This window comes from Cyanistes caeruleus, chromosome 22 (assembly GCF_971803275.1).
Source record: "Cyanistes caeruleus chromosome 22, bCyaCae1.hap1.1, whole genome shotgun sequence".
In the NCBI taxonomy this organism is placed as follows: Eukaryota; Metazoa; Chordata; class Aves; order Passeriformes; family Paridae; genus Cyanistes; species Cyanistes caeruleus.
Window position 1 is genome coordinate 5,186,997 of NC_141722.1, and position 26,330 is coordinate 5,213,326.

The 26,330-nt window shown below is 40.1% G+C and overlaps 2 protein-coding genes and 2 long non-coding RNA genes across 18 annotated transcripts in view; 1 reads left to right on the forward strand and 3 right to left on the reverse strand.

Annotated features, from left to right (window-relative positions):
• PRKCZ (protein kinase C zeta) overlaps positions 1–523 on the reverse strand; it is a 41,419-nt gene extending 40,896 nt beyond the window's left edge. Inside the window, exon 1 of one of the 2 annotated variants that reach the window (XM_086860561.1) lies at positions 1–523. The gene's annotated coding sequence lies outside the window, so the exon portion shown is untranslated. The other variant, XM_086860562.1, reaches the window with a different exon arrangement.
• Positions 493–18,058, forward strand: LOC111938632 (uncharacterized). The gene is made up of 4 exons (XR_015278718.1): positions 493–772; positions 2,316–2,417; positions 14,887–15,092; positions 16,481–18,058. It is a non-coding gene; the product is annotated as an uncharacterized LOC111938632 (long non-coding RNA).
• Positions 2,639–8,244, reverse strand: LOC147649556 (uncharacterized). The gene is made up of 2 exons (XR_015278720.1): positions 7,975–8,244; positions 2,639–3,138 (listed from the first exon to the last, which is right to left on the reverse strand). It is a non-coding gene; the product is annotated as an uncharacterized LOC147649556 (long non-coding RNA).
• GABRD (gamma-aminobutyric acid type A receptor subunit delta) overlaps positions 9,391–26,330 on the reverse strand; it is a 20,331-nt gene continuing 3,391 nt past the window's right edge. For 3 of the 14 annotated variants that reach the window (XM_023940462.2, XM_023940459.2, XM_023940461.2), the window contains 10 exons: positions 25,470–25,603; positions 24,497–24,621; positions 16,020–16,132; positions 15,406–15,473; positions 14,829–15,049; positions 13,963–14,045; positions 12,472–12,609; positions 11,412–11,567; positions 10,623–10,834; positions 9,391–10,319 (listed from right to left, as the gene is read on the reverse strand). In XM_023940462.2, coding sequence (XP_023796230.1) covers positions 10,020–10,319; positions 10,623–10,834; positions 11,412–11,567; positions 12,472–12,609; positions 13,963–14,045; positions 14,829–15,049; positions 15,406–15,473; positions 16,020–16,128 — 1,287 coding nt within the window. In that variant the 5' untranslated portion in view covers positions 16,129–16,132; positions 24,497–24,621; positions 25,470–25,603 and the 3' untranslated portion in view covers positions 9,391–10,019. Of the gene's footprint in view, positions 10,320–10,622; positions 10,835–11,411; positions 11,568–12,471; positions 12,610–13,962; positions 14,046–14,828; positions 15,050–15,405; positions 15,474–16,019; positions 16,133–22,844; positions 24,050–24,496; positions 24,622–25,469; positions 25,604–26,330 lie in introns of all 14 variants that reach the window. The other 11 variants (XM_086860567.1, XM_086860569.1, XM_086860571.1 and 8 more) reach the window with 5 other exon arrangements.

A 26,330-nucleotide genomic window follows, 5' to 3' on the forward strand; every position in this document is an offset into this window, starting at 1 on the left:
CTGCTCCGACCGCGGTGGTCGCACCCCACACAGCAGGGCCCCGCGGCGAGCAGGGGCCGCCCCCTGAGCCGTGGTCGGCTACAACTCCGCGGCCTCAAGTTGCTCAAAGTCCCGCAAGGAAGTTTCGAAGCGGACTTTGCCTTGTTGTCGGCGGTACCCCGGCGGAGAGCAGCAGCGGCGGCGGCCGGCGGAGGAGCCGCGGTGTCCCTCAGGTGCCCCTCAAGTCCCACCCCAGGTGCCCCCGGCACCCCTCAGCCGCTGTCCAGGCTCAGTGCCCCGCGCCCGCGGCAACATGGCGGCCTGAGGGCGGGAGGCGCAGCCAATGGGGAGCCAATCCCCGCCCGGGTTCCGTCCCCCCGCAGCCAATCGCAGCGCGGGAACCGTTACCTGGGGAGTCGGAGCGTCCTGGCCAACCAGAGCGGGCGGGGGGGGCGGGGGGGACGGGAGGGGGGGGGTGGGGAACACCTGCAGCCAATGGGAGCGCGGCGCTGCGGGGGGCGGTGGCTGAGGGAGCGGGGCATGTGTGAGGGGACAGGTGTCAGGGGACTGGTGTGAGTGGACTGTGCGTAGGGGACAGGTGAGGGGGACAGTGCTGAGGGGACAGGTGCCAGGGACTAGGGAGACATGAAAGGGAGGACAGTTGTGAGGGATAGAAGACAGTGCTGGGGGACAGGGGACAGGTGTGAGGAGACTGGCCCTGTCTGCCTCCCCCCAGAGATGCCAGAGCTGCTTTCCAGGAAATTTCAGCAGGAAGCCCCAGCAGTGATGTCCCGTGAGTGTCAATCCAGTGTCCAGTCCGGGGAGGGGCCGCTCAAAGTGGCTAAAGCAGGAAAACCACAGCTGAGATAATAAAGAGGGAATAATATCAGACTGGCCAGACCAGAGAGAAAAACAATATATTAGTGGTGGAGCAACCAGAGTTCCACAGGAGGCAACCTGTGACATGGTTAATGCCCTTCGCTTTGTAAAGTTGGGTTTGGATATTTTTCCGTAATGATGCTTTGATATTTCCAAACTGTGAATCCTCTGTGACTGAATCAGGATCTCCTGTGTTTTCCTCACATAAAGTTTGGATGGTGAACTTGAGTCTTCTAGTGGAAATGCTGCTCATCCTGCCCAAACAGTTGGTTTCCATGTGTATTTTAAAACTTTCCTAAGCAAATAAGCTATCCAAGCAAAAGGGGTTGCTTTGGGACTTTTTCTTGATGTATTTATATCCACCACTGGGCAACATAACTCACCACATTTGAAAAATAAACCAAAACAGGGAGACACAAATGTTCGATTTTTTTTTTTTATATATATATATTTTTTTTTTTTTTTAATTATTTTTTTTTTACTACCTGGAGTTGAGTGGTCACAATTTGTATTTTGAAATGGAAAAAAATAATCAGTCCTTAGTCTCCTGCTATTCTATCTACACCTACATCAAGTTTTTCAGTCATGTTTAGCACTTTCTCATCACCTTTTTGGGGCCTTTGGGGTTTGTGTGTTGGACAGTTTGCAGCAGTGTAGCTCTGAGACATCTTCTGGTGTTTCTACAATCTTCCAAAATACAAATAAATAATAGCTGGCACTAGTTTAATTAGCAGTAAAATGGAAAAATGTATTCCCATCAGTCAAGATGTTTTCTCTGACACCAAGGAAATGCACCCAATGGCTTCATTTATCAGTCTTTAATTAAATTATTTGTGTGTCCACTGCTAATTTTACCTTATTGAACTCTCAATTTGATTTCAAAGTGGGCCCTTAAATCTTCATTCCAAATTTCTGTGCTTAAAATGGAGAACATTATGTAAGGTTGGTCTACAAACATAATTCTTTTAGGTCAAGGTAGACTTTGATCTCCATGTCACATCAATTAAATGCTTCATCTCCTTGAGCTGTTGGATTGGGAGATAAAAGGTTCTTCAGAACTGTGATCTGAAGTTTTGTGTGGGTTATTGCTGTTTTTTATTCTAGCACAACTTACCAAGGAGATAAGCTAAGGTATATTTTCAGTGCTTGATGAAAAAAAATCTCAACCATCATAATATTTTTACATCTCACAGAGATATTTTATAGTTATTCACTTAGTATCAGTTCTGTTGTTTTAGAAGTCTTGTTTTGGGTTGGTTTGTATTTTCTTACATTACAAGACTGTTTAAACAGTTGAATTTCTCAGTAGATGCTTCCCACTTCTAGGCAGATGGCAGTTTTTGGAGGGGATCTTGGCTTTGCTCTGTGCATTAGCTGACAAAGTTGTAACTGGTTTGAAACACAAGTTATAAATCTTGAGTGTATTCATGACCTTTTTTCGCCCCTTTATTTTCCAGATGGCAGGCATTGACTTTTGACTATCAAGCCATCCTCAACTTAAAAGTTGCAATATTTCTGCCTACTACATCTAGATTTGAAGAGCTGACAGCCTCCTACAGGTAATTTACTTTAATTCCAGGTGTAAATGAGATATCTAAAATTTTAGTTATTTAAAAAATCACCATTAGAATCTTTTCATATCAGATCTTTTAGTCTTAAGAGCAGTGATCTGAAGCAATCTGTTTGAGAAAGAGAAAGATAAAAAGGTTTTTGGGTTTTTTTTCAAATATTTAATTTCTGAAATTCTACATTCAACCACAGCATCCAGTCATGCCACAGATTACTGTAGCAGCAAAGATGTTATTTATTAAATAATCTAATGATGGTAGTCCAACTAATGCAACCTGGGAGTCTGATGTTTCGTCCTTCTTGAACTATCTTTTTTGACTAAAAGTTATGAGCATTCTGAGTGTTGCTTTCTGAACATTCTCCATTATTTCCAGGCACTCTTGTTAATTCTTTTCAGGGCTGTACATCCGCAGGTTTCCAGCAGATGGCAAGAGATTCCCAGGCAACGCTCTGGGAATCACGGTTGTGCAGGCGATTCTTACAAGTCGTACGTCTTTATTTAGTGCTTCAGGGTGTTGAGAACTGTTCTTTAAAAATCAGTTTAAAAGTGAAAAAAAAAAAGTCGTTGGGTTAATGATTGCATTAATATAAAGTACAGCATCGGACACAAGGTACTTGTGGTAGTTGTCTCTTGCTGACAAGGCTGACCAAAAACTCCCTCCCAAATGCTCCAATGAAAACATCATTATGGCAGCTACTTCTTCAAGACAGCTGTTGCAAAAAAGGGTCAATCAGTACTAATTTCACCTCAGTAGAAGACAGGTATCCTGTTTGTACTTGAATTCATGACTCAAAATCTTCAGCTATATTAGGACCTTCCAAGTTTCCAACATTTTAAAGATTTAGTAGGGATTAGGATGATGCTTTCAGACTGTGAACTAAACAGCAAAGAAATTGAGAGAGCCAGCTCATATCTCCAAATGCATGTGAAGTGTGAGTAACTGGTTCTGTATCACTTTAGAATAAAATAGAATAAAAATGCCTCCCCATAGAATGTCTCTTTAGCGGATCAAACCAGCAGCATGTGCAGGTTGCTCTCCAGCCTACTTACTCTCTTCTTTTGCCAAGGAAGAGACTAGGTATTGTTTCCACTGAAATAACTGGCAGTGAAATCCTTGGGTGCAATGGGAATGAATTTGGGCCACATGCCACAAAGTTTGGGTAAAAATAATAAGGCAAAGCATTAATATATTTGAAACATAAATTGGAGTACAACAGATATTCTACATAATATCAGAAATCACCATGGCAATTCTTTGTAGCCTTTCTTGCTGGCTTGAATATTAGTGTTTTTCTAGCCAGTGTTAAAATAGACAAAACGAATAGTTTCAAGACTATTTTAAGCCAACACCTCCCTTACTTGTCTGTCTTATATAAGGTAGAAACAACCAGAAGCTGACTCTCTTGTTGACATCTCATTAGCCAGGAGGAGAAAGAATTCTATGAGTAGCCCAAATTATACAACTTTAAAAGCAACTAAACCCAAACCTTTGTGCTTCTGTATTTACTTTTTCAGAATATTTAAACAACCTGTTTGATTTTACAATACTATGTGCACTGTAATTGATAAAGAAAATACAGAATATCCTGTCCTTCATATATATTCACATACAAGCTTGTGTATGTAAAAGTTTCACCCACAGGGATGAGGGTAGGATAATTCTAAATATATCTGTAAAAAATGCAGTTAAAGATATACAAAAATAATTCTTTTGTATTTGTTTAAAGCTGGAAGAAATGCAGCAATAAAGGAAGAACAGCATGGATATAGCATTATACCAGATGTTTTACAGATTACTCTGTATTTCATCACTGAGTCTTTATTTAATCTTAAGGCTGTAGTAATTGTAATACTGGAATAGCTCAGTGGCCTATATATTGTTTTGCTACTTCCAGCTCTGCCTTTTCTAATTGGTCAAAGCTGACCAATTATTTATTACTGTGGAAAGAAAAATGTTCTCCCTACCTCACTTGGTAACCCCATAAATGAAAATTGAGTTTTGTGATATTTGTGCTGCTCTCATTGAGATTACTTACCCAATAAACAACTAGTGATACCTGGCTTTGCTAGTAATTTACATTATCCAGTAACTATGTTAAAGATGTTTGGGCCAAAATTAGGAAGAAGAGTTTCCTTAAGAGTGTGGAGAATTTGAGGCATGACAATCTATCTTTTTCTCTCTATTGCATGTATAGGGTTAGTAGTGTGCAGTGTAACAGAGTGAAACAGGGAGAAAGAGTGTGTTTGTGTGGGAGTGTGTGTGGGAGTGTGCTGCTTATCACAGGGTTGAGTTTCTTGCCTTTTATGTAATAATCACTGGAAGGTGCAAAGGTTTGTCAGTTGAGACTTTCAGTCTCCCTGTTTTTCAGAATTGGCCAATAAGATTATATTAGTTTTGCCTAATATGTTCTTGTGCCAAAGAGAATGAAAATTTCCTCATCTTTTCCCCTTTCCAAATGGAAAAAAAAAAGGGAAAGAGAACTGAGGATCAAGGGAAATAGAGGTATTGCAAGAGTTAAAGAAAGGGATAAGTTTCCAGAGGTGTCTCAGAAATGCAGGATATTTGGATTTCTTTTTTTGGACCAATCTTTTCATGGAACAGTGAACTCCCAATAACATCTGATTAGTTCTGTTGGTGCTACATTTTCTGACAGTCTGGGCTTGACTGTCTTCTCAGATTTGATTTTACTGTGCAGGACTTAGTAAAAGAAATAGCTGTGGCACAAAGCTGGTATAAGGAGAAAGCAGATCCCTGATGCATTATGTAATGAGGGGCTTAGATCCTCAAATTAATTCTATTTAAGACACAGTGCCTTTCTCATCTATCTACCAAATCCATCCAAAAACACATATTCATTGCCAAATTTGTATTCTGTTTTCATTAGGAAGAATCAGCTCTTTATGTTTGTAACATATATTGCACACAATGTTATTTTAATATCAAACAGGCTTTCAACCATAGCAAGTGGTTTAAACTGCTGTAATAAACAGGGTAGGAAGGAGTTGCTTCAGATTTTTTTCTTAAACAAAAATATTCTCAGAAACTCTCAATAAGCTATTTGTTATCTGTTCTGCTTCAGAGACAAATATACAGGGTGCTGTTTTCCTCCTAACAAGTGCTTTTCCAGGATAAGGACTGGAAGCATTTAAAATTAGAGAAATCGTATTAAGTGTTTTGTTGTCCCAACAGCAGAAGCCTCATTGAGCTAAATTGGTTTCGCTACATTATCTATTGGATTAGCAAACCATTAGAAACTGAAGTGAGAGCTTTTATTTTAACTGGGATAAATGCTTTCATTTTTACCCAGAAACAGGACAGACATTTCTGTTTTTAACGTCTTCATAGTGCTGTAACTATTAATGCCAGCATTACTTTCAAACAAATGCAGTATCTTGCTCTTCTTCATCTTTCATATTGTGCTTTCTGATTCTTTTCAGCCTCGTGAGGCAGCAATAGCTATTTTTTTCAGTACAGCAGTGTGCATAAGTGCCCCCCCGAAAGCTCTCATGAACACACAATGGCAATTCCTCTTCTGTTGTCAAGGCCAAAGGAGAGCTTTGCAAACCCTTGGGCACTGAAAAGGCAATATGGCATTATGAGCTGAAATCTCTAGGGTCGTTTTGATTTTCCTTCTAATGCATTTTATCTTCCCATTCAATAGTTGGAATGCCTATTTTGTCCATTTATAGAAGCTCAAATTTCTGTATATCTACATTTTATTAACACTTCACATTTAGAATGATTACATTAACACATATCCCACTCTTTTTCTCACAGACAAGCCAGTCCATAGAGCAGTACTATAAATTGCTGACAGGAACACAAATGCTTTCAGGTGCAGCACAGAGAAAGTGCCTTCTCATCTGTCACATACTTCTTTTTGTGGCACTAGTACAACCCATCCAAAGTCAGCATTCAACTGACATCAAATCTGGCTTACTTAACTTTATTAAGGGCATCGTGAAATCAGAGTTGAAGAGGTAATTGCCTTTAGATGTTAATAGGTCTAAAGTAGTTATGTCTGGGGATTGTTAAATACAATGAATTCAAATAGAAAAAAAAAGAGTGAAGCACACACAAAAGTATAGAAAATTAAATCTATGCAAAACTCCAATCAATTCACCATACTGCTGTACTGAAATGTCTCTCAAAAGTTTGAATGGTGTCTGAGTTTTCTGTTTCTGGCTCTGGGAACCGATTTAAGAAAATCTCACTCTTGTTGATGGAGGTGTTTTGTCTTGTGCTACTCATACAAGTGCAACAACAGCAGCTGAAACTCCTGTTCTCCCCTCAGATCCCCTTGTTCCTGGGATGGACACATTGCCACATGTGCTCACAGAGCACTTTCTGACTCCCTGCAATCTTCTGAGATATTTTTTGCCTTTTATTTATGCTTCTGTCTACATCACTGCAGGTAGTCTGGATTCTGGCTTTAGGGTTTTTTGAGGAGATTGCTGCCACCTTTTACTTTGATCAGTCACGCTGTGCTGTGCACCTTGAAGATCTGCAGTCAAACTAGAGAAAAAATTCACTGAATAAATCTTCTGGAGCAGTCAGCAGGACACGCAGCCTGTGACTCTCCCAGATGGAGAAGCAACTAATTTTGTCCAAAAACCCCATGTGATCAGTCAGTTGGCTGCAATGTAAGGAGTTATGTCAGGTGCACAATTACAAACTATTACTGCTGAAGTAATTAGATTAGACATTGCCTTTATATTATCTGCAGCCACCTTCTTTCTAATTACTCTCAATAACCAGCCACTGCACTCTAGAGGGTCTAAAGGTCGTGCTTCTTTTTCTGCTCTTTAATAACTTTTATTCCAAAATCATGGATTATTTTCTTATGATTTGCACTCCTCAGGAACTTTCTGTGAATATTCCTTCAGCTAGATTTAGTCAATAATTCCACTCTCAGCAGAAGATAGTGACATTGACAGGCTACATAATAAACTAATAGCTGGAGAAAACAGTGGGATACAAAAAGGCTGGATTCTGCTTTCCCAGCAGACCTTAATCTGATTTTAAACTACAGATTATTTCTGATTTTTGCAAGTGTAAGAGAGGGGGTGGTGGCACTGTGGTCATTCTAAAGGATGTTGTATTTTTGTGGTGGTGAATCATGGAAAAAGCAACAACTTAGTAAGGAAAAGACATTGTAAAGACATGCTTCTGCTGCTTTTATTCCACTCTGCATGAAATCATTATATAGAGCAGTAGAACTGATTCAGAAGGCAGAAGAGGTTGAGTTTCCTTGTAAAGAAAGTAATTGTGACCAAAAACACACTTGGAAAAAAAAATACTGTATTACTGAAATGTAGCATTCCATCAACACCAGGAACAAACAATAAGAAAAATAAATTAGAAAGAGGAGAAGCAGATGAAAAAGAAAAGAAGCTTGATTACCTGGATATATTGAAGGAGATGCAGATTTTGATTAGTTTTCTGGGTAAGGTGAAATCTGAGTGATATTTTGCCTTCATTCAGTATGTGTGCCTCAGAAACTATGGTAAATAGTACCATGAAAGTATCAGATGGATGCACTTACCGAGCTGGAGAATAAGAGTTTCTGCCTTTCCTGAAGGGCTTTTCTTCTGTAAAACTCAGAAACATAGGAAACAAATAATTATAACAGTTTTTCAGTTGGAAGGTCTTGACCGAGATTCCCCAGCAGGCCAGTGGTGAGATGTGGGAGCAGAGTCCAGGTGTCTCAGTCCAGGGTCGGCTTGGTGAGGACTTTGTGGAACAATCACAGCTTGATGTCAGTTGGGATTTTCCAGCACTCTGTTGGCTGATAGCTTTTCTATGATAACAGAAACTAAAAATTGAGGTGAGCCTAAGACCTACAGTGGAGCATATTTTCTATTACACCCCAGTTCAAGATCATTCTTTTCTTCAAAGCATTCTCTTACTTCACTGGTAATGAAAAAATCTTATTCTAAGTTATAAATCAGTGCTAAAATATTTTATCTTTCAGTGCTGGTCATATGAATTCAAACCATAAATCACAGCTGAGTTAAGGCAGGAGGAATGTGCGCATGTTCCACCAGGATGAAATCCTCCTTTCACCCTTATTGCAACTATTAATTGTCAGCCACATGCTCAAGAGCCCTATCTTAAATGCCAGCAAAGCTCTTCTCTCACCTACAGCTTCTGGCTTAGTCTCTCTCCATGCTCCTTTCCACTGCAGTTTTCAGCCTCTTGCTTTGCTTCCTTCTTTCCCTCTCCCTAATTTTGTCTTTTCTTTCGGGTCAGTCTCTATTTTTAAAACAACTTCTCACTTTCAAGGTAACAATATCCTGAAAATAAATTTCTGTTTTGTAGTGTCTTACATTGGCTTCCTATACTATCAATATTTATCAATATTCCAATATATTTGCTGTGGAGATTTTAGAGAATAATTGTGAAACTAGTCTGTTGTGAGTACTGTGTTCATATGCTGAGCTCACTGAGATTATTTACAGAACAAAGTGTTATTTTGCACGAGTTGGGTGAGAGATTTAGTCCTGAATTAAGCAGTGTGTATGAGGACCCATAAATTTCACTGTTGAATAATGGAAGTGAAGAGGCCTAAGAGATTAGGTCAGCCTCTGAACAAAAACAGCAAAAATATCCAAAGCAACGGAATAACTTAAAGACAGTTATGAAATGTTTTTTACTTCCCTCAGCTATTTAGGGACAGATTCAAAAAGGATATTTTCAGAAGCGCACATGGTAGATTCTCACTGAAAATTAACAGAACAAATTCTAAAGTCCTTCCTGCAAATGGAGTCCGACTTTCTTCATTATCAGTCACCTTTCAAATTTTTCCCAATCCAACACAGGAAGCCTGAGCTTTCCCTGTGTTTCTAAATATTTTCTCTATTTTGGGGCCCATGAAACTAACAAACATTTCTGTGTTTAAGTGTTTAAACTTTCATTGGCTTAGATCTGAAATGTAATACAGTCATTATTAACAATTCAGTAAAATTTTATGTAGTATATTTTATTTCATGCTGAGACTAAGAGCATTGAAATTTTCCAATACTTTATCCAAGACAAATAATAGTTTAAGAAAAAAACCTCCACTCCCCTCTATTCCCTTTTACTTTGTTCATGAGATTTTTCAGATTAAAAACTCCAACTTCAGCACTAATGTTAAACCTAGACCAGCCCACAGATGCAGAAAACCAGTTGTGCCAAAGTGAGAAGTAAGCTCTTTCATCACAAATAAAAAGAAAATTATCTCAGTATGAAAAGCCAAATCTTCATTACTGATCAATCCTTGAAGTGGAGGAAAACCATGGTCATTTAAAATTTAAACTTTTGCTACAAATATGTACATATGAAAAGTTGTTTCATGGTATTACAGGAAAGAAAGAGCTGGAATTGTTTGGCAGAGTGCAGTCTTACTTTATCAAATCAGGTCAGCAATAAATTGCTGCTTTAAGTAGGAATTCCTAGCAGGACCTTCTTGACTTTGGAAGTGTCTTGAGCTCATTGGAAAATACTTTGAGAAGAGGTGCCTCAATTCAGTTTCAGTGAGGGCTTTTTAGCCTGTGGGTATTGTTCAGTTTGTAGGTCTTGGGAAGAATTTTCCTTTTTTTGTTGTCCTTACATTGTGTATGCAACCCAGTATATAACATTGACTGCTGCAAAGGCTGCTGGGAACACGGCTCTGGCATAAATGTCAATGGTGTCAGCATCAATGGGCTTAAAGAGGGACTTCAGGCCAGTCTTTTTGTCCAGTTTCATTCCCTGCTGCTGTTTTGTCTCCCCAGTTTCTATTTCTATTGTGCCATATGATCCAGGCAGGCTTCTGGGAATTCGGTGCTGCCTGTTGGAAATGGCCAGTTCCTGGTTCACACCAGCTATGGAGAGGGAAAACAGAACAATGGCATTCTTCACATTGATCTGCAAAGGAAAGAGGAGAATAAATAGCAATTTATAGAGCAAGACCAGTGTCATTCATCCAAGCTGTCCATGGCACCAGCATGGTGAAACACCCATGGGATCCATATGTGGTGAATGGGATTTAGCCCCAGCTTTGTCAGAGCTGATGGAAGACTGTGCTACCACATATAATTCTGGCTTTACATGCTCTGAATTACTGAGAACATTCTCAAAGCCTTTCTTCTTGAGAAGAATTTGTAGAAAAAGATCATGAAACAGGGTGATTGCTTTGGCAAAGTTATTCCCAGTATCACACTTACTGACCTCTGCACTCTGCCTTCTCGCCTTTATCTTGTTCTTCTGCTTTTTCATGTAGTCGGCATTGAAATGTGCAAAGGCATATTCCACCAGTGCAGCAAAGACAAACACGTAGCAGATCCAAAAGTAAACATCCAGTGCCTTGATGGCAGAGGCTCTTGGGAGTGAGGATCGGGCACTGACCATCAGTGTGGTCATTGTAAGAACTGTGGTGATACCTGCAGAGTAGCACAAGAGAGAAATATATGCACTAATATACATAAATATATTTATTAATATGAGGCTGAGGATTATATTCACAGTAAAAGCCCCTTAATACTGTGACTTCTGATTTTCAAAACAGGGGAAGTTGTAAGAAACCGCATTTGTATAACTAAGACAGCTTTGAACAAGTTATCTTTGGTTTTGTTCTAGATTGGGAGAAACAAAACTCAAAGAATTAACCCTCAAACACTTTTACATCTGGATTGGCAGCCCTTAGTCAGACAAATAGACCCATAAGCTGCAGCAACATTTTTTCTGTCACTGTCCAGTTCCTTCAAATCAATTCTTTCATTTCTTTCACAATCATTACTGCTTTTAGCCCTCCCTAGATGGTTATTTGCTTTTCCTTACTGGGGCAGCTGCTCTGATAACACGACAGAAATGAAATCAGGAGGGAAATCTTTCAAAGAACCCTCCCTTCTGCAAATGTAAACACAGTGGTCATAAATGCACCTTAACGAGGATTATCAGAGAGCACAATTACCACTTGAGCACTCCCTTCCCCGTGAGTCCCCAAGCCATCTGTTTTACCTAGTGACACCCTGGCAGGCACAGCTGACTGGCTGATCCAGAAGGACACCCACGACATGGCCACCAGTAGGATGGAAGGGACATAAGACTGGATGATGTAAACGCCTCTATTTCGCCGAAGGTGGAAGTGGAGACTGAGCCTGGGAAACTGACCTGCTGGAAAAGAGAGCAGGCAGAAGAGATTCTGGCTGCATGAATTACAGTTAAATTGATATTTAAAATTACATTTTCTATAATGACACAGAGCTAGATTCTTTAATGTCTTCTGGACAAGGGTCACAAAAAGCTTTTTTGAATGCTGTTTGATTGATGATTCATAACCTCTGCACAAGGTACTGCAGCTTTCATCAGCTAAGAATAGGTCAAATGATTTGTCTCAGGTCATATCAATGCCAGATCTGAAAATAAAATCATGAGTCTTCTCAAATAACAGTATTGCTTCAAAATGTGTACTGTCTTATCATCTGCTGTAGAAAGTCCTCCAGATACTAAATTTAGATTTTTTAAAAGGCCAAGTTAATTTCAAACTCAAAAAAGAGCTTAGAGGAGATGTGCAGCATAAATGAGAATTGGAATACATGAAAGAGGATGAAAAATCAGCAGGAAAGAAATTACTCCAATCTTGTACAAACATTGCAATAAGCCCAGTGATAGACATACACACCACTGACTTCTACAGGGTAGAATTAGACTGATCTGACTGTACGTCATAAGCTTCATAACATCAGGGCTAATGGAAATTTTTCTTGATCTGAAGTCACAAATTAGGTCAAGAAAATCTGAGCTATACCTCAAGTGCTTTTTATCAAGTGCTGTCTGGCTACTCCATGCAGTATTTTGTTGAGAAGAAAGAGCTAATGAACAGAACCTGCTACAGTGGCTACCTGGAGGCTCAGTGGCACTTCTTACAAGTGGAAGATGAAGGAGACTCTTACCAGAAACCTGACAGGTTCTTAAATTAGTTACTTATCAAGAAGGATTTTCTATTATAGATAAAGGAGGCTTCTCTCTGTGGGAAAAAGTCAGATACTGTTCCTGAATTGAAGAAAGATTCTGTTACCAGATTTGAAGTTCATAATTTCTGTTGTGAACTGGTAGTTGGTAATTGTAAATTGAGCAAGCTGCAGCTTATCCAGCCCATGGATCTCCTCCTGGTTTTCTGACCAGTGGTAGACAATGTCCTCTGAAGAGTAGCCATCTGCCAAAAGAAAGCTGAATAAACACAAAGTTCATGGGAGAAATTCAGAGCTTAGAGAATTCATAGCAGAAGTTCTCTAATTCCTCTGCTATGCTGATTTCCACCAGACATGTTGCAAACATGCTGAGATTCAGTCTGGATAATTCTCTCTGCTTTGGAGAGGTGCAGGGTACCAGGGCCATGATGGAAAGAGAGGATATGAATTAGAGGGTTTATGTAATATGCAAATTCACAGGAAATCAATCTTTCCTAGTTTTGCTGTTCATTGACAACTTGCTACTAAAGCATCCATTTGTTTAAAGAGACTTTATTTCTGTTTGTTTCACTGAAATGAAAACCCTCAAATTCAATTAAAACCTTCAAACCCCACCAAAACTCCCTGCAGAACTCACTGGGAGAGAGAATGAATTGCTGGGGCACTGTCTGCTGCCTCTGCATTTGGTGATTATATAAGTAAAACCGTAGATTGCTATTTTTGATAGGATAAAATGGTATTGTGGTTAACGGCCTAGAAAACAAAGTCAGTGACAAAAAAAAATGAGAAACTTGCACCAACAGGACAAGTGATCTGCTCAGGATTTGCTATTCCCAGGTCTCTGGAACCCTCAGGATCTGCAGGCTCTTCGATCTAAAAACCAGATCAATTTTCCCTGATCTAAAAACCAGATTCATTTTCCCTGACTGGGTGGTCCCTGCTTGTGTAAGTGATAATTTTCATCCAGAAGTATTAATGCTCATGGAATTACATGCTGATCATAGATTGAACAGAATTTGGATAAAATATAAATCCATTCTTCACCCTCCTTTCTGAATACAAATGAATTAAGCATATCCATGCAGTATTCTGATGGATTTCTATGTAACAGATATATGAATGCCAGGGCAAGTTATAAAGCCATGTGAAGGTTAGTCACAATGGCATTCATTAAAAGCAATGAATTCTTGCTTTTCCCTATTTTCTTATAAATTAAAAATAGCACATCACATTTTGCCTGTGGGCTTTTCTACTTGTTCTCACTGGATGATACAAACCTCAGTAATGCCAGTGACTGTCAAGACTGCACAAGGTTTCATATGAAGCACAAAGTTCCAGACATTTGTCAGCGGGACTATACATTGTTCATCATCCCTAAACTAAATCCTAGAGATTTGGATGGGACCAGAGTTGAACTGGTATTGAAAAGTCCACAGTCTAATGCCCAGCACAGGGAATGAAGAGATTTTTGTTCACTCTAAACCCCAAGGCACCTCTTACATTCCACTGATTAAAGCAGGATCATCCTAGCCAAGTCCATCTAGCTCAGTACCATGTATGCAGACTTTACACAAAACACAGGAGTACTCAGCCCTTACAGCTCTCCAAATCCAGCATGCATTCCTGCTCATCCATTGGATACTTGGAAAGGTCCATGTCACAGGCCACTGTTGAGGTAATCCTGTTTGGAGCAATGTGAACACCAGTTAGTTACATTCAGACAGAGCCTTTTCCTCAGAACTCAAAAGACTAAGTGGAAAACTTTGAAACCGTAATACTAACAAAGGAAACTGTTTCTAAAGTCCTGCTGGCTGCTGCTGGAGTCTGTGGGAAACCCAGAGGCAGAGGGAATTGAAAAAAGGTCAAATGACTCGTCTAACGTCAGAGGATTCTGCAGCTACTGATGATGATAAAAAGGAATTTTCTCATTCCATCTCCTCCCTTTCTGTCCCTAAGATCACTACCAATACCTTAAGGGGTACTTTGGACTTACAGTTTCAAAGGTACACATTCATTATTTCTCAGAATATTACACAATTAACTGTCAATATAGTTACTGAGTGCCAGCCACCGCCCTCTTCCAAAGTGAGAAATACTGCTTTGTCTGTGTGAAAGATGGGGAAGCTGAGCTCAAATAAGGCTCACAACTCTCCTGGAAAATAGTGAGAGAGTGGAGAACAAAATCTGCTTTATATTCAGCACCTCCTTCCCTGGTGACCAAAGCCATGAGAGGCTTCTCTCCCACTGAGGGCATTCTGGATGTGATTAGTGACTGTGCAGTGTTAGTGCTGCCAAAAAGACCTTCCTGACTTCTCCTTATAAAGAAAAGGATGGGGGATAGGAGTTTTTCTTCAATTTTTAACTAGTAATTACTTCAGGAAATTGTCCTAGGAATCCTGAGTGATTATAGAATGTTCAAAAAGTTAACACACAACAGAGTATACCTGTACTGTTTGATACCCACCTGATGCTGTATAAAATTACTCCATCTGGCTGGAGCCTGATAAGTTTGTTTTCCACAGTCACATCATGGAACCAGGCAGACTTGGCATTGACTATGAAAGTATCTGGCAACCAGAGCTTGTCCACAAACCTGCTGTCCAAGCCCAGAGTTTCGTTGGTGTGGTTGTAAGACAGACGATCATCTCGCCAGCTCTGGTGCAAAAATACTGTCATGGTGTATTCCTGTGACAAGAGAAGTCCTAATTAAGAAGTGATGCTGACAATGGTAAGTCTTGGAACTTAGCCAAAAATCAATGTCTTAGCCTAGAAATACATTATTTGCTTTAAGTGCAAATACATATTTTTATACTTAGTCAACCAGTGAATTGCCCAAGCATTTGAATTTCAGTCATATTGCTCCTACTATGGATAAGGACAAGATACTAAAAAGTGATTTAATATCAATGCTCTACATAACACATTGCAAGAGTTGCACAGGTCTTGATGAAGAAAATCAATTCATATAACTCAACAAATACAACTTCTAGTTTTGAACCTTTGCTTTTTTTAAAGCGAAACAAAAAAATCTGTTACTGTACCATATTCACTTCTGAGATGTGGTCAATGCTGGCTACTTCAATTGCCAGAGCAACATTAACAGGAGGACCTGAGAAAAAAAAACGTTTGAATGGGATGATTTATATCATCATAGTATCCATTAAAATATCAATGATCCCAGACTGCTAATTCTTACATACAGAGTGAGTTCACTGAAATGTTTTCCTTTATAAAGTACATTCTTGAAGCAAGAATTTTAAATAGTTTCCTGATTGTGCCCTCAATTTCCAACATAACACCTCACTTCAGTGATAAGGGACACAAGATAAAATCACAACTACTGAAAATTATAGAATCCTTTCTGGAAGTCAGATCATCTAGTTTAAGACAGCATGACTTCAAGCAGATGCAGATCATCATTTAATGAAATACAAAATTCCTTCAACTTTGATGTCAAAAATTTAAGAACTGCATCAGAAGCCTGTGTTGCTGTTGAGCAGTCTGTTTCTTGTCAAAATAAAGTATATTGTTGATTGCTATTTTTTCAGCATCCAAGTAAAAGATAATCACAACTTTTTAATGATTTAAAGAATGAATTTCACATAAACATCAGAAGGATTGTAAGAACCAAAGAGATATTATTTCCAAGTCTCACCTCCAATCCCAGGCCTGAAATTTCGTGCATACCCTTTCATCAAATCATCCAGGTTGGGCAACCAGGAGATTTCAATGTTGGAACCTATGTAATCTCCGATGTCACTCATAGCTCTGGGTAAAGAGAATAAGTATCTTAAAATTTTCCATGTTTACAAACAGAAATATGATAGAAAATGAAAGTTATTGACTTACTTTCACCAGAGACCACCTGCAGTAGAATCAGCTATATTAGAGTTTTTTATAGGTAAGAAAACCATTCCAGGTATTTCTGTTTAAATGAAAACAAATTTCAGGCAAGACTATGGCATCTTTAAGTACAAGCACATACTTTTTAAAGTTTCTTTCTTTCTTTCTAAAAAAAAAGTAGGAAAAATAGATTTAGAAACTTAGAAAAAGCATGAAAGAAACAAAGATACTTTGTAAACTGCCTAAAATGCATCTGTGAATGCTGAAATTCAGGTGTGGAAGCTTCTTACTATGGAACAGCTGAGATCAAGAAGGCTGGTACACTGTTAAATGTGACAGAAAAACAGGAAAAAAGTGCACATCTGGAATCTGGATAGCAGGCAGCAAGTTTTGGCTGGGAGAAGATGTGTTACTGTGGGATTTGTGCTCGTGGTACAGCCCCTCCCAGCAATCAGCATCCCCGTCTCAGGTGCCTCTTCTTGCCTGGACAGTGATGCTCCTTGAAGACTAGCTCAGGGTCTGGTTGCCATTTGCCAGCCCCTGGCAGCTACCAGCCCCTCAGCCCTGGCACAAGCAGTGATGTGGATATTCTACCATCTCTCACAAGCAAAGGCAAGGTTGTGTTGTCTTCATTATCTGTTAAACCTGGCAGGCCCCAATTGAAGATCTGTGCCAGCTCACCTCGTTCTTCTCACTGCACTGTGATTGACAGGGCAGGAGGAAATAAATGAGGGGCTGGGATAACGTCTGCCACCACCATTTGCAAAAAGAACTACCAGTGGTTTGAGAAGGCCTGTGACTAAATGCAAGTAGTGGATCAAAGCTGCCTGAGCACTGGTTTAGCATCTTCCACTGAGCCCAGATATAAAAATGGCATTTGAGAGGTACCTATGACTTGTAACAGAAGATAAATGGTTAAATATCCATGGAAGGCTGCAGAGTAACACACCATAAACACCTTCTGCCTTGGTACTTACATAACTTTCTTAGAGTGTTCATGTGACATTGACCCACATAAAGCACATGGTTTTTCTCTCCAAAATATGCCAGCCTGGGCATTCAGCTCAGCACAAGCAGTTATTGCCAGCACAGGAACAGAGTATCCTACAATAACCAGCTCTGCTCACAGGAGACTGAAAGAAAAACCTTTGATTGCCCTGGTCTTAAAATTCTTGTCTGGACTCAATTATATAAGGAAGGAGTTCTGGGATTACAATGTGTAAATATAAGTTTTGAGCAGCAGAGAAACTGAAGACTTGCATTAGCAGAGCTGTCAAAGTTCTGTGTCCTCCTAGCACAGGGACATTGCTCCAAGTGCAACTTCATTAATTCCCAGCAAAATATTATGTTAAACTGCATTTCTAATGCAGCATTTCTAATACAGCAGACTGCTGTATGTTCATCTCCAATTACTATCCCAGATACTTCTCAAATTCCTCTGTCTCTTCTGAGGAGGCATCTTGGAACACTCCAAGATGTGTTTTCAGCTGCATAAATTGGAATAACATAATTGATTTAGACAAGGGTTTTGAAGATTTATAACAGATGTCAACAGAGGTTTTTTCCTTTTTTATTGGGTCTCATCAACTATAGCAACACTTCTTTCTATCAGATTGCTGGTCTTTCAATCATCCAACCATCATTATTTACTTTCATGAAATTATAGCTTTATAATAAGTTTGTTTAAAAACATACTTATTTGTAACTCACAAGTCTCAGCCATAGATATGGAAAAGTGTTTCTAATCAGTAAAATGTCAGATATACTTTTGTGTAAAGAATGGTACCTTATGTCTTTTCCTAATTAGAATAAATAGTTACAATACACTTGAATAAATATATCTGCTTAAAATCTCTTTGCTTTCTCAATAGAAGGTGATGCTTTTCAGCTTCTGTTGCTACAACAGCTACAGTTCAGTAAAGTGTTTGGAAACACAATTCAAGTCAGAAGGTGACAGCACTGGAGTGATGTATCTCATGTGCCTAATCATGTTTTGACAAAGCACTTGGAGTGCAGCTGTTCTCCTGTGTCAGGATTCTATTTTAATGGCATTAAGGAAAGCCGTGGAGCTCAAAGGAAGTCAAAATGATGAGAGTCGGGTTAAAGACTGAGGTCTATAGACTGCCATGTGTTTTAAGCAGATTACAATCTAGAGGGAGTTTTACTTAAATATCCATGACACAATTAAAATAAATCTTGTTTCTATTATTAATAAAGCCTTAGGGTCAGATCATCAGTGTAACAAATGTGCTGGAGTTAGTGGAGCAAACTGTGGGGGTTATTAAAATATTACAGCTGAAATAATTTATGGCTCTATTTACCAAGTGGTGATAACTTCTTTGAGTCATTCCTCTAGACTTCTGCACATCATATCTAGTGTTCTCTTAAAGTTACATGAAGGATGGTGAGAGAACTTCCTTCAGCCTTGATAAGCAGTTGGGATTATATATGGCCTAAAGTATTATTAATTATTGCACCTGAAAAGGAAGACCAGCATAGAAAAGATGCATTGGAAGGGATTAACTTTTCATAGTGTAAGCAGTAAAGATGAAAAGAAAGGCAACTATTAGTTGATTCAGCAACTTCACTTCCCAATGTAAGCTGCTGTAAAGCTTGTTTCAGTAAGAAAAAGGACTTTGTAAAACCAAGGTATTGATTTGTCAAATCCAAGGGGTAAAAGAGCTCCTGAAAAACTTCTCTTCAGTTTGCACCAGGACAGTGTGGAGGGTCTTGCTGGCTGAATGGCAACAGTCCTGGGGAGTTCTATCCCTCTGAAAGTCATTGCCAAATCTAAAGCTGAAGAGGATGATCCACACTCTGTCCGCATCTCATTTCAAGCAGATATTTTTGAGAATATATTTGCATCTGTCCATATCTGGAGCATTGGGAGGACTTCAGCTGAGCTCATTGAAAATAGATTATTGCTGTCTAAACCATGAAAGCAATAGTGAATTCTCCTGCACAAAGAGAAAGGAAATCCCCATTGATAAACTGCACAAACCTATGAAGTTCCTCTTCCCCTAATATTGGCACAGGTTAGGGAAAGCAACTCCAAGCAATGAATGTCACCTGACAGAGCAAAGAAATGTCTCAGAGCTAAGTACTAGCAGTTCTAGAATAAAAAGTACACACATCCCAAAATCCTTCCTACCCAACCTGACATCTCCCTCCCAGCTGCTGAAGGACCAGGACATCCTACTAATGTGGAGTGATCTGGGGAAGAAGCATCAATCAACTTGGACAGCACATCCTTAAAGGGCTTGTCAGACAAATGAGGCATTAGCCTGTCTTTGCTCTCTTTCAGAATGCTGCTTGAAAACACTTGCTAGAAGTTTATCAATATTACTAGAAAATGTCTATTATTTAAATCACACCAAAGAAAGGCAATCTCTAAGTTCCATGTGAATGAGAGCACAACAGCACTGAGCAAGGGATAGTATTAGTACACAGCAGTGCCAAAATCTCTGGGATCAGTGCAAAAAAGCTCAGAATCTAAGTCAGTGCCTAGTGGGATACTGATTTGAGGCCACAATGGTCAGGAGGATGCACTGATCTGAAAAATTCATAAAGCAGTAAGATGTAGAAAATCACTTTTTGCATCTTCTGTTTCTTCTTTAGATCTTCTAACCTTGAGGACTGTAACATCATTGTTATAGGAATCTTTTAACCTGGTAGATAGAAAAACCAGTTTGACTGGAGGACTGGGACCAGTACATTTCATTTTGATAAGTATTTGGGACAGATGTCCCTGATGTCATCACCACTGAAGAAAACTTTTCCTTGGGAAAAAGACAAGAATATCCTACAAGGTCAGTGAACAATCTGACCTCTGCCAAACTCCAGGATTATCCAGAACAGTATGTATATCCTTCCCATCTGCCATTTCTGACTCTAAGGGAAGCTCACTGTAAATATGTTTTGTATTTTGAAATGTAATTGAAAAAGCATTAGGCTTAATTCATGGCAACCTTTAAACATCAAAGCCTCTCTCGCAGTTTTAAGCTACAGAAAATGGACCACTCTTTGCATACATTCACATGTTAAAGCTGCTCTGTTTCTACTAATAGAAGTAAAAGGCTTAGGGAGACACACAGCAGAATGACAATTAAATGCAAGAGTATGAAAGTCACTTAACAGTGTAGAAACTTAAATATAAAATATTCACCTATTTTAATTAGAGAATTAAAATCTCTTTCAGTGAGGAATTACAAAGTACAGACACATACCCCAAAACACCTTTCAGAAATGCTCTTTCCCCACGCAAATGAAGAAATATTTCCCCAAGTGTCTTTCTAGAAATGATCTCATTCACTGTGGCACATTTATTATTGAAGCATCCACGGCATCTCAAACCCTGACAAAAGTGGAAGCCATAGTCTTTGTCCCAAAGACCTGTCAATCATCTAAATGCCAAATTCCTTGCCACTAATCACTGTCTTGAGCAGACTAAAAACCCCCTATTTTAAAAAAATGTTTACCTGACAAAAATGTGCTGATGTAGGTTGAATTTGGCTCATTCATTTCAGTGAAATAACATACATGACAGAGAAATTGCTTTACACACAGCTAAAGCACCCTGGAAGGTTATTCAGAAATGCTCTGAGGAAGCCACCTGCATATATCCCCCACTTCCCTCCTCTGCCAAACCATAGCATTATTTTCACTGGTAGTTTTGCTTTTGGGAAATCTTTCGTCCCTTTTGTCTTACTGGTGCATTTCAAAATCACCAAAATGCTGTTCCTTTTTGATTTTTTTTTTTTTTTCCAATATACATAGCACAGAACTCAGGAGTAGAGAATTTAGGTGTGTTGGATGGCCTCTATCATCAAAATTCTGAATCACACTGTATTTAGAAAACAAAATCAGAGCTTTAAAATGAAGTCATTGGAAGTTTTGCCCATAAATATGCTGCTATTCATAAAAGCATCTCATATCAAAAATATTTTTACTAATGCAAGGATAAAATTCCACTTTAGTTCTGTTTAACTAATCCAAAGTACACATGCAAGCAAGGTTACTCCCTTTTTACAAGATTAAACAGTGTCCTGCCATAGCCACCCTAAATCCTGAATCCAAACAGAGCAGCTTTCCTGGACCATGGAAGGTCTGACACTTTGGAATAATTGGAAAACTACAACCTGAACAGTTGGAATTTCAGAAGTTAGAATTTGCCTTGCCTGAGTCTGCCATGAGTGGATGTATTCCTACGAAACAATTCACCATTATTGTGTAACTAGAGAAAGAAAATCAGTTAGGGAATTAATAATAAAATAAATAATGTATGCAACAAACACATATCCTGGCAGTTGCTGTGCCTAGGAGCAGACCTTGGAGACAAAGGCTGAGAAGACTGACTCTTCCTTAAAATTCTCTCTTTTTTTGGTCTTATGTTCTCAAACATCACTTTTCAACCCACAGCTTCAATGGTAGCATTGAAATGATGGGCAAGATCTGGGTGCCCTTAGGTAATAAGCAGTATTTCCTCTGCCTTCACTGTAACATTGGACTGCTTCAGAGTCTGAGGATGTCAGGATCTGACCCTGGATAACAGATTCAAGGTCATAGGATAAATCATGCTGTCAATACTAAGAGCAGTTGACTTGACACTTTCTCTGAGCAGCATTCTTTTCCTTCCCAGTGAAGAAAAATCAGATCTCCCTGATTAATTCCAAAACCTGTAACAACAATATTATGTTTTACTACAGCTCCCACTTTCCCTCTTCCACTCCTCTGAAGCTTTTAAGGATGTCTATGAAGCAGAAGATGCAAGACCCCATTAATGCCACAACCACTCCTGCTGGGGGGGGGGGTGTAGGCATGTTTTTACATGCAGCAAGTTCTTTTTACTCCCCCTATATTTTCATTGCGTAATCATGGCAAGCTTTCTCCAAATCCAGCCTCCAGATCTGGAGAGAATAAGAATATACCGAGACTGTCGCTGGTTGCCTAGCTAACACCTTTGGAGGGAATGTGACTGAGAGCTGCAAATACATATATTTCTTTAAATTTTATTATTTTAAGAAATGGTTTGCATTTTCCGAACGTTTTCCCCTCTAAGATCTCTTCCTGCCAACCCAAGTTCAGGAGACTTAATGAACTCATTAGAAAGGGATAGCTGTATTTTGGGGTTTTAATGGTACCTACAGAGGCCCTAAGCAAAGCTATTCAGCTTGTACCTCACTGGTTTTGCTGGGGTTTATGGAAGAGTTTCATGTTCAAGCAGGCCTCTACAGAGCTGCTGGAGGGGCTGAGGCTGAGCTGGGATATTGCAGGGCCTTAAAAAAAGTGACTGCCCCCATTTAAAGCAAGTGCCCTCCGGGAAAGGCTTCCAGAGCATCCTGTTAAAAAGCCCTTGACTAAACCAAGAAACTGCTGCTCAACTGGCAGAAGTGCATCATTAGCTAGGAAATGAAAAAAGAAAAAACTGAAATAGATGAGGCACATTAAGGAAACTCTTCAGTCAAGGGCTCTTTTTATCCTGGACACCCACTCAAAGCAGTCATGGTCTGTAAGTGCAGAAAGCATCCCTGGACAAAAGTGGGAGCCCCAGCCAGAGCTGGCATCACTCATTCCAGCTGCACTGAGAGAACAGCTGCCTGAGGCCAGTCTAAGAAAGAATGATAAGATGTTTTCTTACCTGATACACCTGTGCTGTTGGGTGCACAGTAGAATCAAGGCAGGAAAAACCCAGGTGAGAAATTCCATTTTACTCCCATTTATTAGACAGCAGCGACCAGAACCCAGGTTCCCTGGCTCTCCTGGCAGTTCCAAAGCTCCAGTGGCTTTGCCATTCTTGCCTGCTGTGCTAAGTTGAGGCTGAGTTTAAAGCGATGGATGGTTGCTCAGCAGCAGCAGCCCCCACAATCTCCACAGTGCCCGGGAGCCATGCAGGCAGCCCGGCACGGGAGCAGGGAGCAGGGCAGCTCTCCTCCCCTCTCCTCTCCTCTCCTCTCCTTCCCCCTCCTCTGCGGGTGGCTCAGTCCCGCCCGGCTCCGCTGCCCTGCTCCCGCATCCCTCCCCTGCCGTGAGCTCTTCCTCCGGCCGCTCTGCCCGCCTGCGAGGCTGCTTGCCGAAAATAACCTTCAAAAGGATAGATTAATCCCACGGAGCGGGGTGGGAGCAACTCAAAGTGCTCCGGAGCCACTAATGTCCTGCGCGCATCGTGCCGGGGAGGAGCAGGAGGAGCTGCAGCCCGAGCCCAGGGCAGGGGCGGCCGGTCCCCGGGCGCTCGGGGACGCGGAGCTCCTGTACTCGCTCCGTACGGGGCATGTGAATTGCAGGCACCACCGTCGCCGCCGCCCCCCGCCGCCCCCCCGAGCTCCCAGCAAATCCCGGCGGCACCCGGGCACCGCAGCTGCAGCCCGGCTTCCAGCATCGTTCCGAGCGCACCAGCCATGGAGCCGGCAGCGTGCCGAGGGAAATGCCGCCTCTCCGCTGTCTCCGAGCTGTCCCGGCCCGGCGGTACCACCGAGAGGGGCAGAGCCCGCAATGCTAACTTCTGTCTCGCCGCTCTCGGGCTCCTGAGGGGCTTCTCTACAGTGAAACGCTCAGAGCAGTTCACTGCTCCATCCCGGGCTGCTTGGGCTGCCATCGTCCAGCTTCCACCTCTTCTGCCTCGCGAGCTCCCGGGACCTCCGCCGGCTACCAGGCACCGCGGCTCCCGGCATGGACCCAGCGGGGACCAGGCCAAGCAGCTCCTCGGGACCAAGGGTTCATCTTGACTTGCAGGTCAAACTCGTTCTCCTCCATATTCGCTCTTTCCTTCTCTCCTTCTCCGCCTCCTCGGCTTTTTGGTGCTGTTTAATCTCGAATGACAATTTTAAAACCAACCCACAAAGGAAACTGTGTGAAGGAGACATTTTCAAGAAATTATATCATAAAACAAAAATGATTGTGCAGGTAACTTAAGCTAATGAAAGGAGGCACCTGAGGTAAAGTTGGATCAATATTTTTGTCTTCTGAGTTCTGTATAGTTATTTAGTCCCAACATTTCAAATGGCTACTGAAGGGCAGTGGGTGATGAAAATAACAACCCTGTGAGATCCAGGAAAACAGATGTACACAATAAACACACAAATGTAATACAACAAGTACAGGGTTATTTTCTTTCTGATCTTTTCCTCCCACTGCCCATTTCAATGGCGATCCTGCAACTCAAGGAGTAAGACTATTGCATTAATTTTATTTTTTTATTATTTTTTTTTAGGGAGTAAAACAAAAGATTTTAAATAAAATTTACCTGGTGACACACCAGGATTTTATTTCCCCATATAAAGAACACATTCATACCTTTTAGGATATTTTCAGTTGAGATTTTTTTCATATTTTTCCTACTCTTAAGGCTGATGGTCCAGTGGACTACATATCAATGCTGAGAATTCCTTGGTGTTCTGCTGTGGCTGGACAGCTGTCACCTAATTTACCAGTAAAAAAGAACAGTTTTCTATGTCTTTGGCATATATCTGTAAAAATAGCCAAAAAATCCACAGAGGTACTTTGTACACTGGGATTGTGTGAATGACACATGTAAGTGTATGATGTGTGTATTTGTGTGCTGATAGAAGCACACACATGGTAACACATGCTCTGAAAGGACAGACCTTGCTGAAAAAGTGACCACTGACACAAGTAAAAATACAATGACAATCCTAAAAGACATGTAAAAAAAAGTTCTCTCAGATAAATAAATTACATTTTATCTACAAGGGGGATTATATCCTCTTATTTTAAAGAAGAAGGATAAATGTTTGGTCATTCCACCTTGGATTTAGTTGGTTTTACATACAATATGTCTTTAAAATAGACTGGTACATATATATATATATATATATATATATATATGCACAACCCACTCAAAATAAGTAACTCCTATTCTCAAAGGTAAGAGAGGAGATAAAATAATAAAGATCAACAATACATTTAATTTCCTACAATTATAGCTAAATATCCCAAACTCATTACAGTCAATGACAGATTGAAATTGCTAAAACATAGATTAAGGAACTATTAAAATTGCCATTAAAACATCAAAACAAAACAAAAATAAATAAGCTCTCCAAATCTTTTTCATCTAATCCTCTTGAAAATAATTAAAGCTTTCCTTTAGCTACTGGCTGGGAACTGTCAAATAGTCTTAAAAATATGGCCCATGATACTCAATGTTTCCTAAGTCTTTTTTTCACTCTAACAAACTGCTGCTTCTCCTCAATCTCTAAGGCTGCAGGCACCAGCTTTAATGGAAATATCCATCCCATGCTCTGACCTTGCACGTGGGCTCAGCAGGATCCTCAGGGACTGTGTGGGATCACTGCAGCTCCAGCAGGACCAGGGTGTCAGGTCAGAGTTACACAGGTTGGGGCAAAATTTGATCTTCGCTGTAGTAAAGTTGTAGTAGATCTGTGAAAGGAACACAGGTGGTCCTTAAATCAGTGTTTCTGTAGTATCTGTCCATGCCAGATCAAATGATCATGGGCTCTACCCACATCTGGACAATTTTACAATGACATTTAATCATTACTATTTATTAAATCATTAGTTGTTACTACTACTATATCAACAATTACTAATTCTTTAAGTATGTACCCTACTCAAGCAGTAATAAAGGTCACAACTTTGAAGTATATTTTACTATATTGAAGCCAGAAACCCACATTTCTGTTTGGGAAAAAAAGAAGTATTTTTCTTCTCGAACATATAACAGGTATGAATTTTCCCTGATCACAGTCATCCATACCCCTGTAACTGCTACCATACAATCATTTATTGGATGGTGTAATTTGATGGGATTGAGGAGAAGCATGCGCAGTGATTTGGGCCAAAACCAAGTTTTCAGTAATTTATTACTCAGGATTTTGAGACTGTATCAAAAGGACATTATTTCAATTTATTTTACAATTGCACTGCATTATCTGGTATTCTTAATAGATCATTTTCTAAATAGAACAGGTGGTTTTACTGCCAGCAAAATAAAGATGTCATATTGTCACATATAATTTTTAGAGGCAAAAAATGTACCACAGGGATAATCAGTCTCACCCTCCCATGATTCCACCTAAGCAGCTCGTGAAAGACTGTTGTGGCAACATCGCCAAATGTCTCTAGATATATAAATTACACACATATG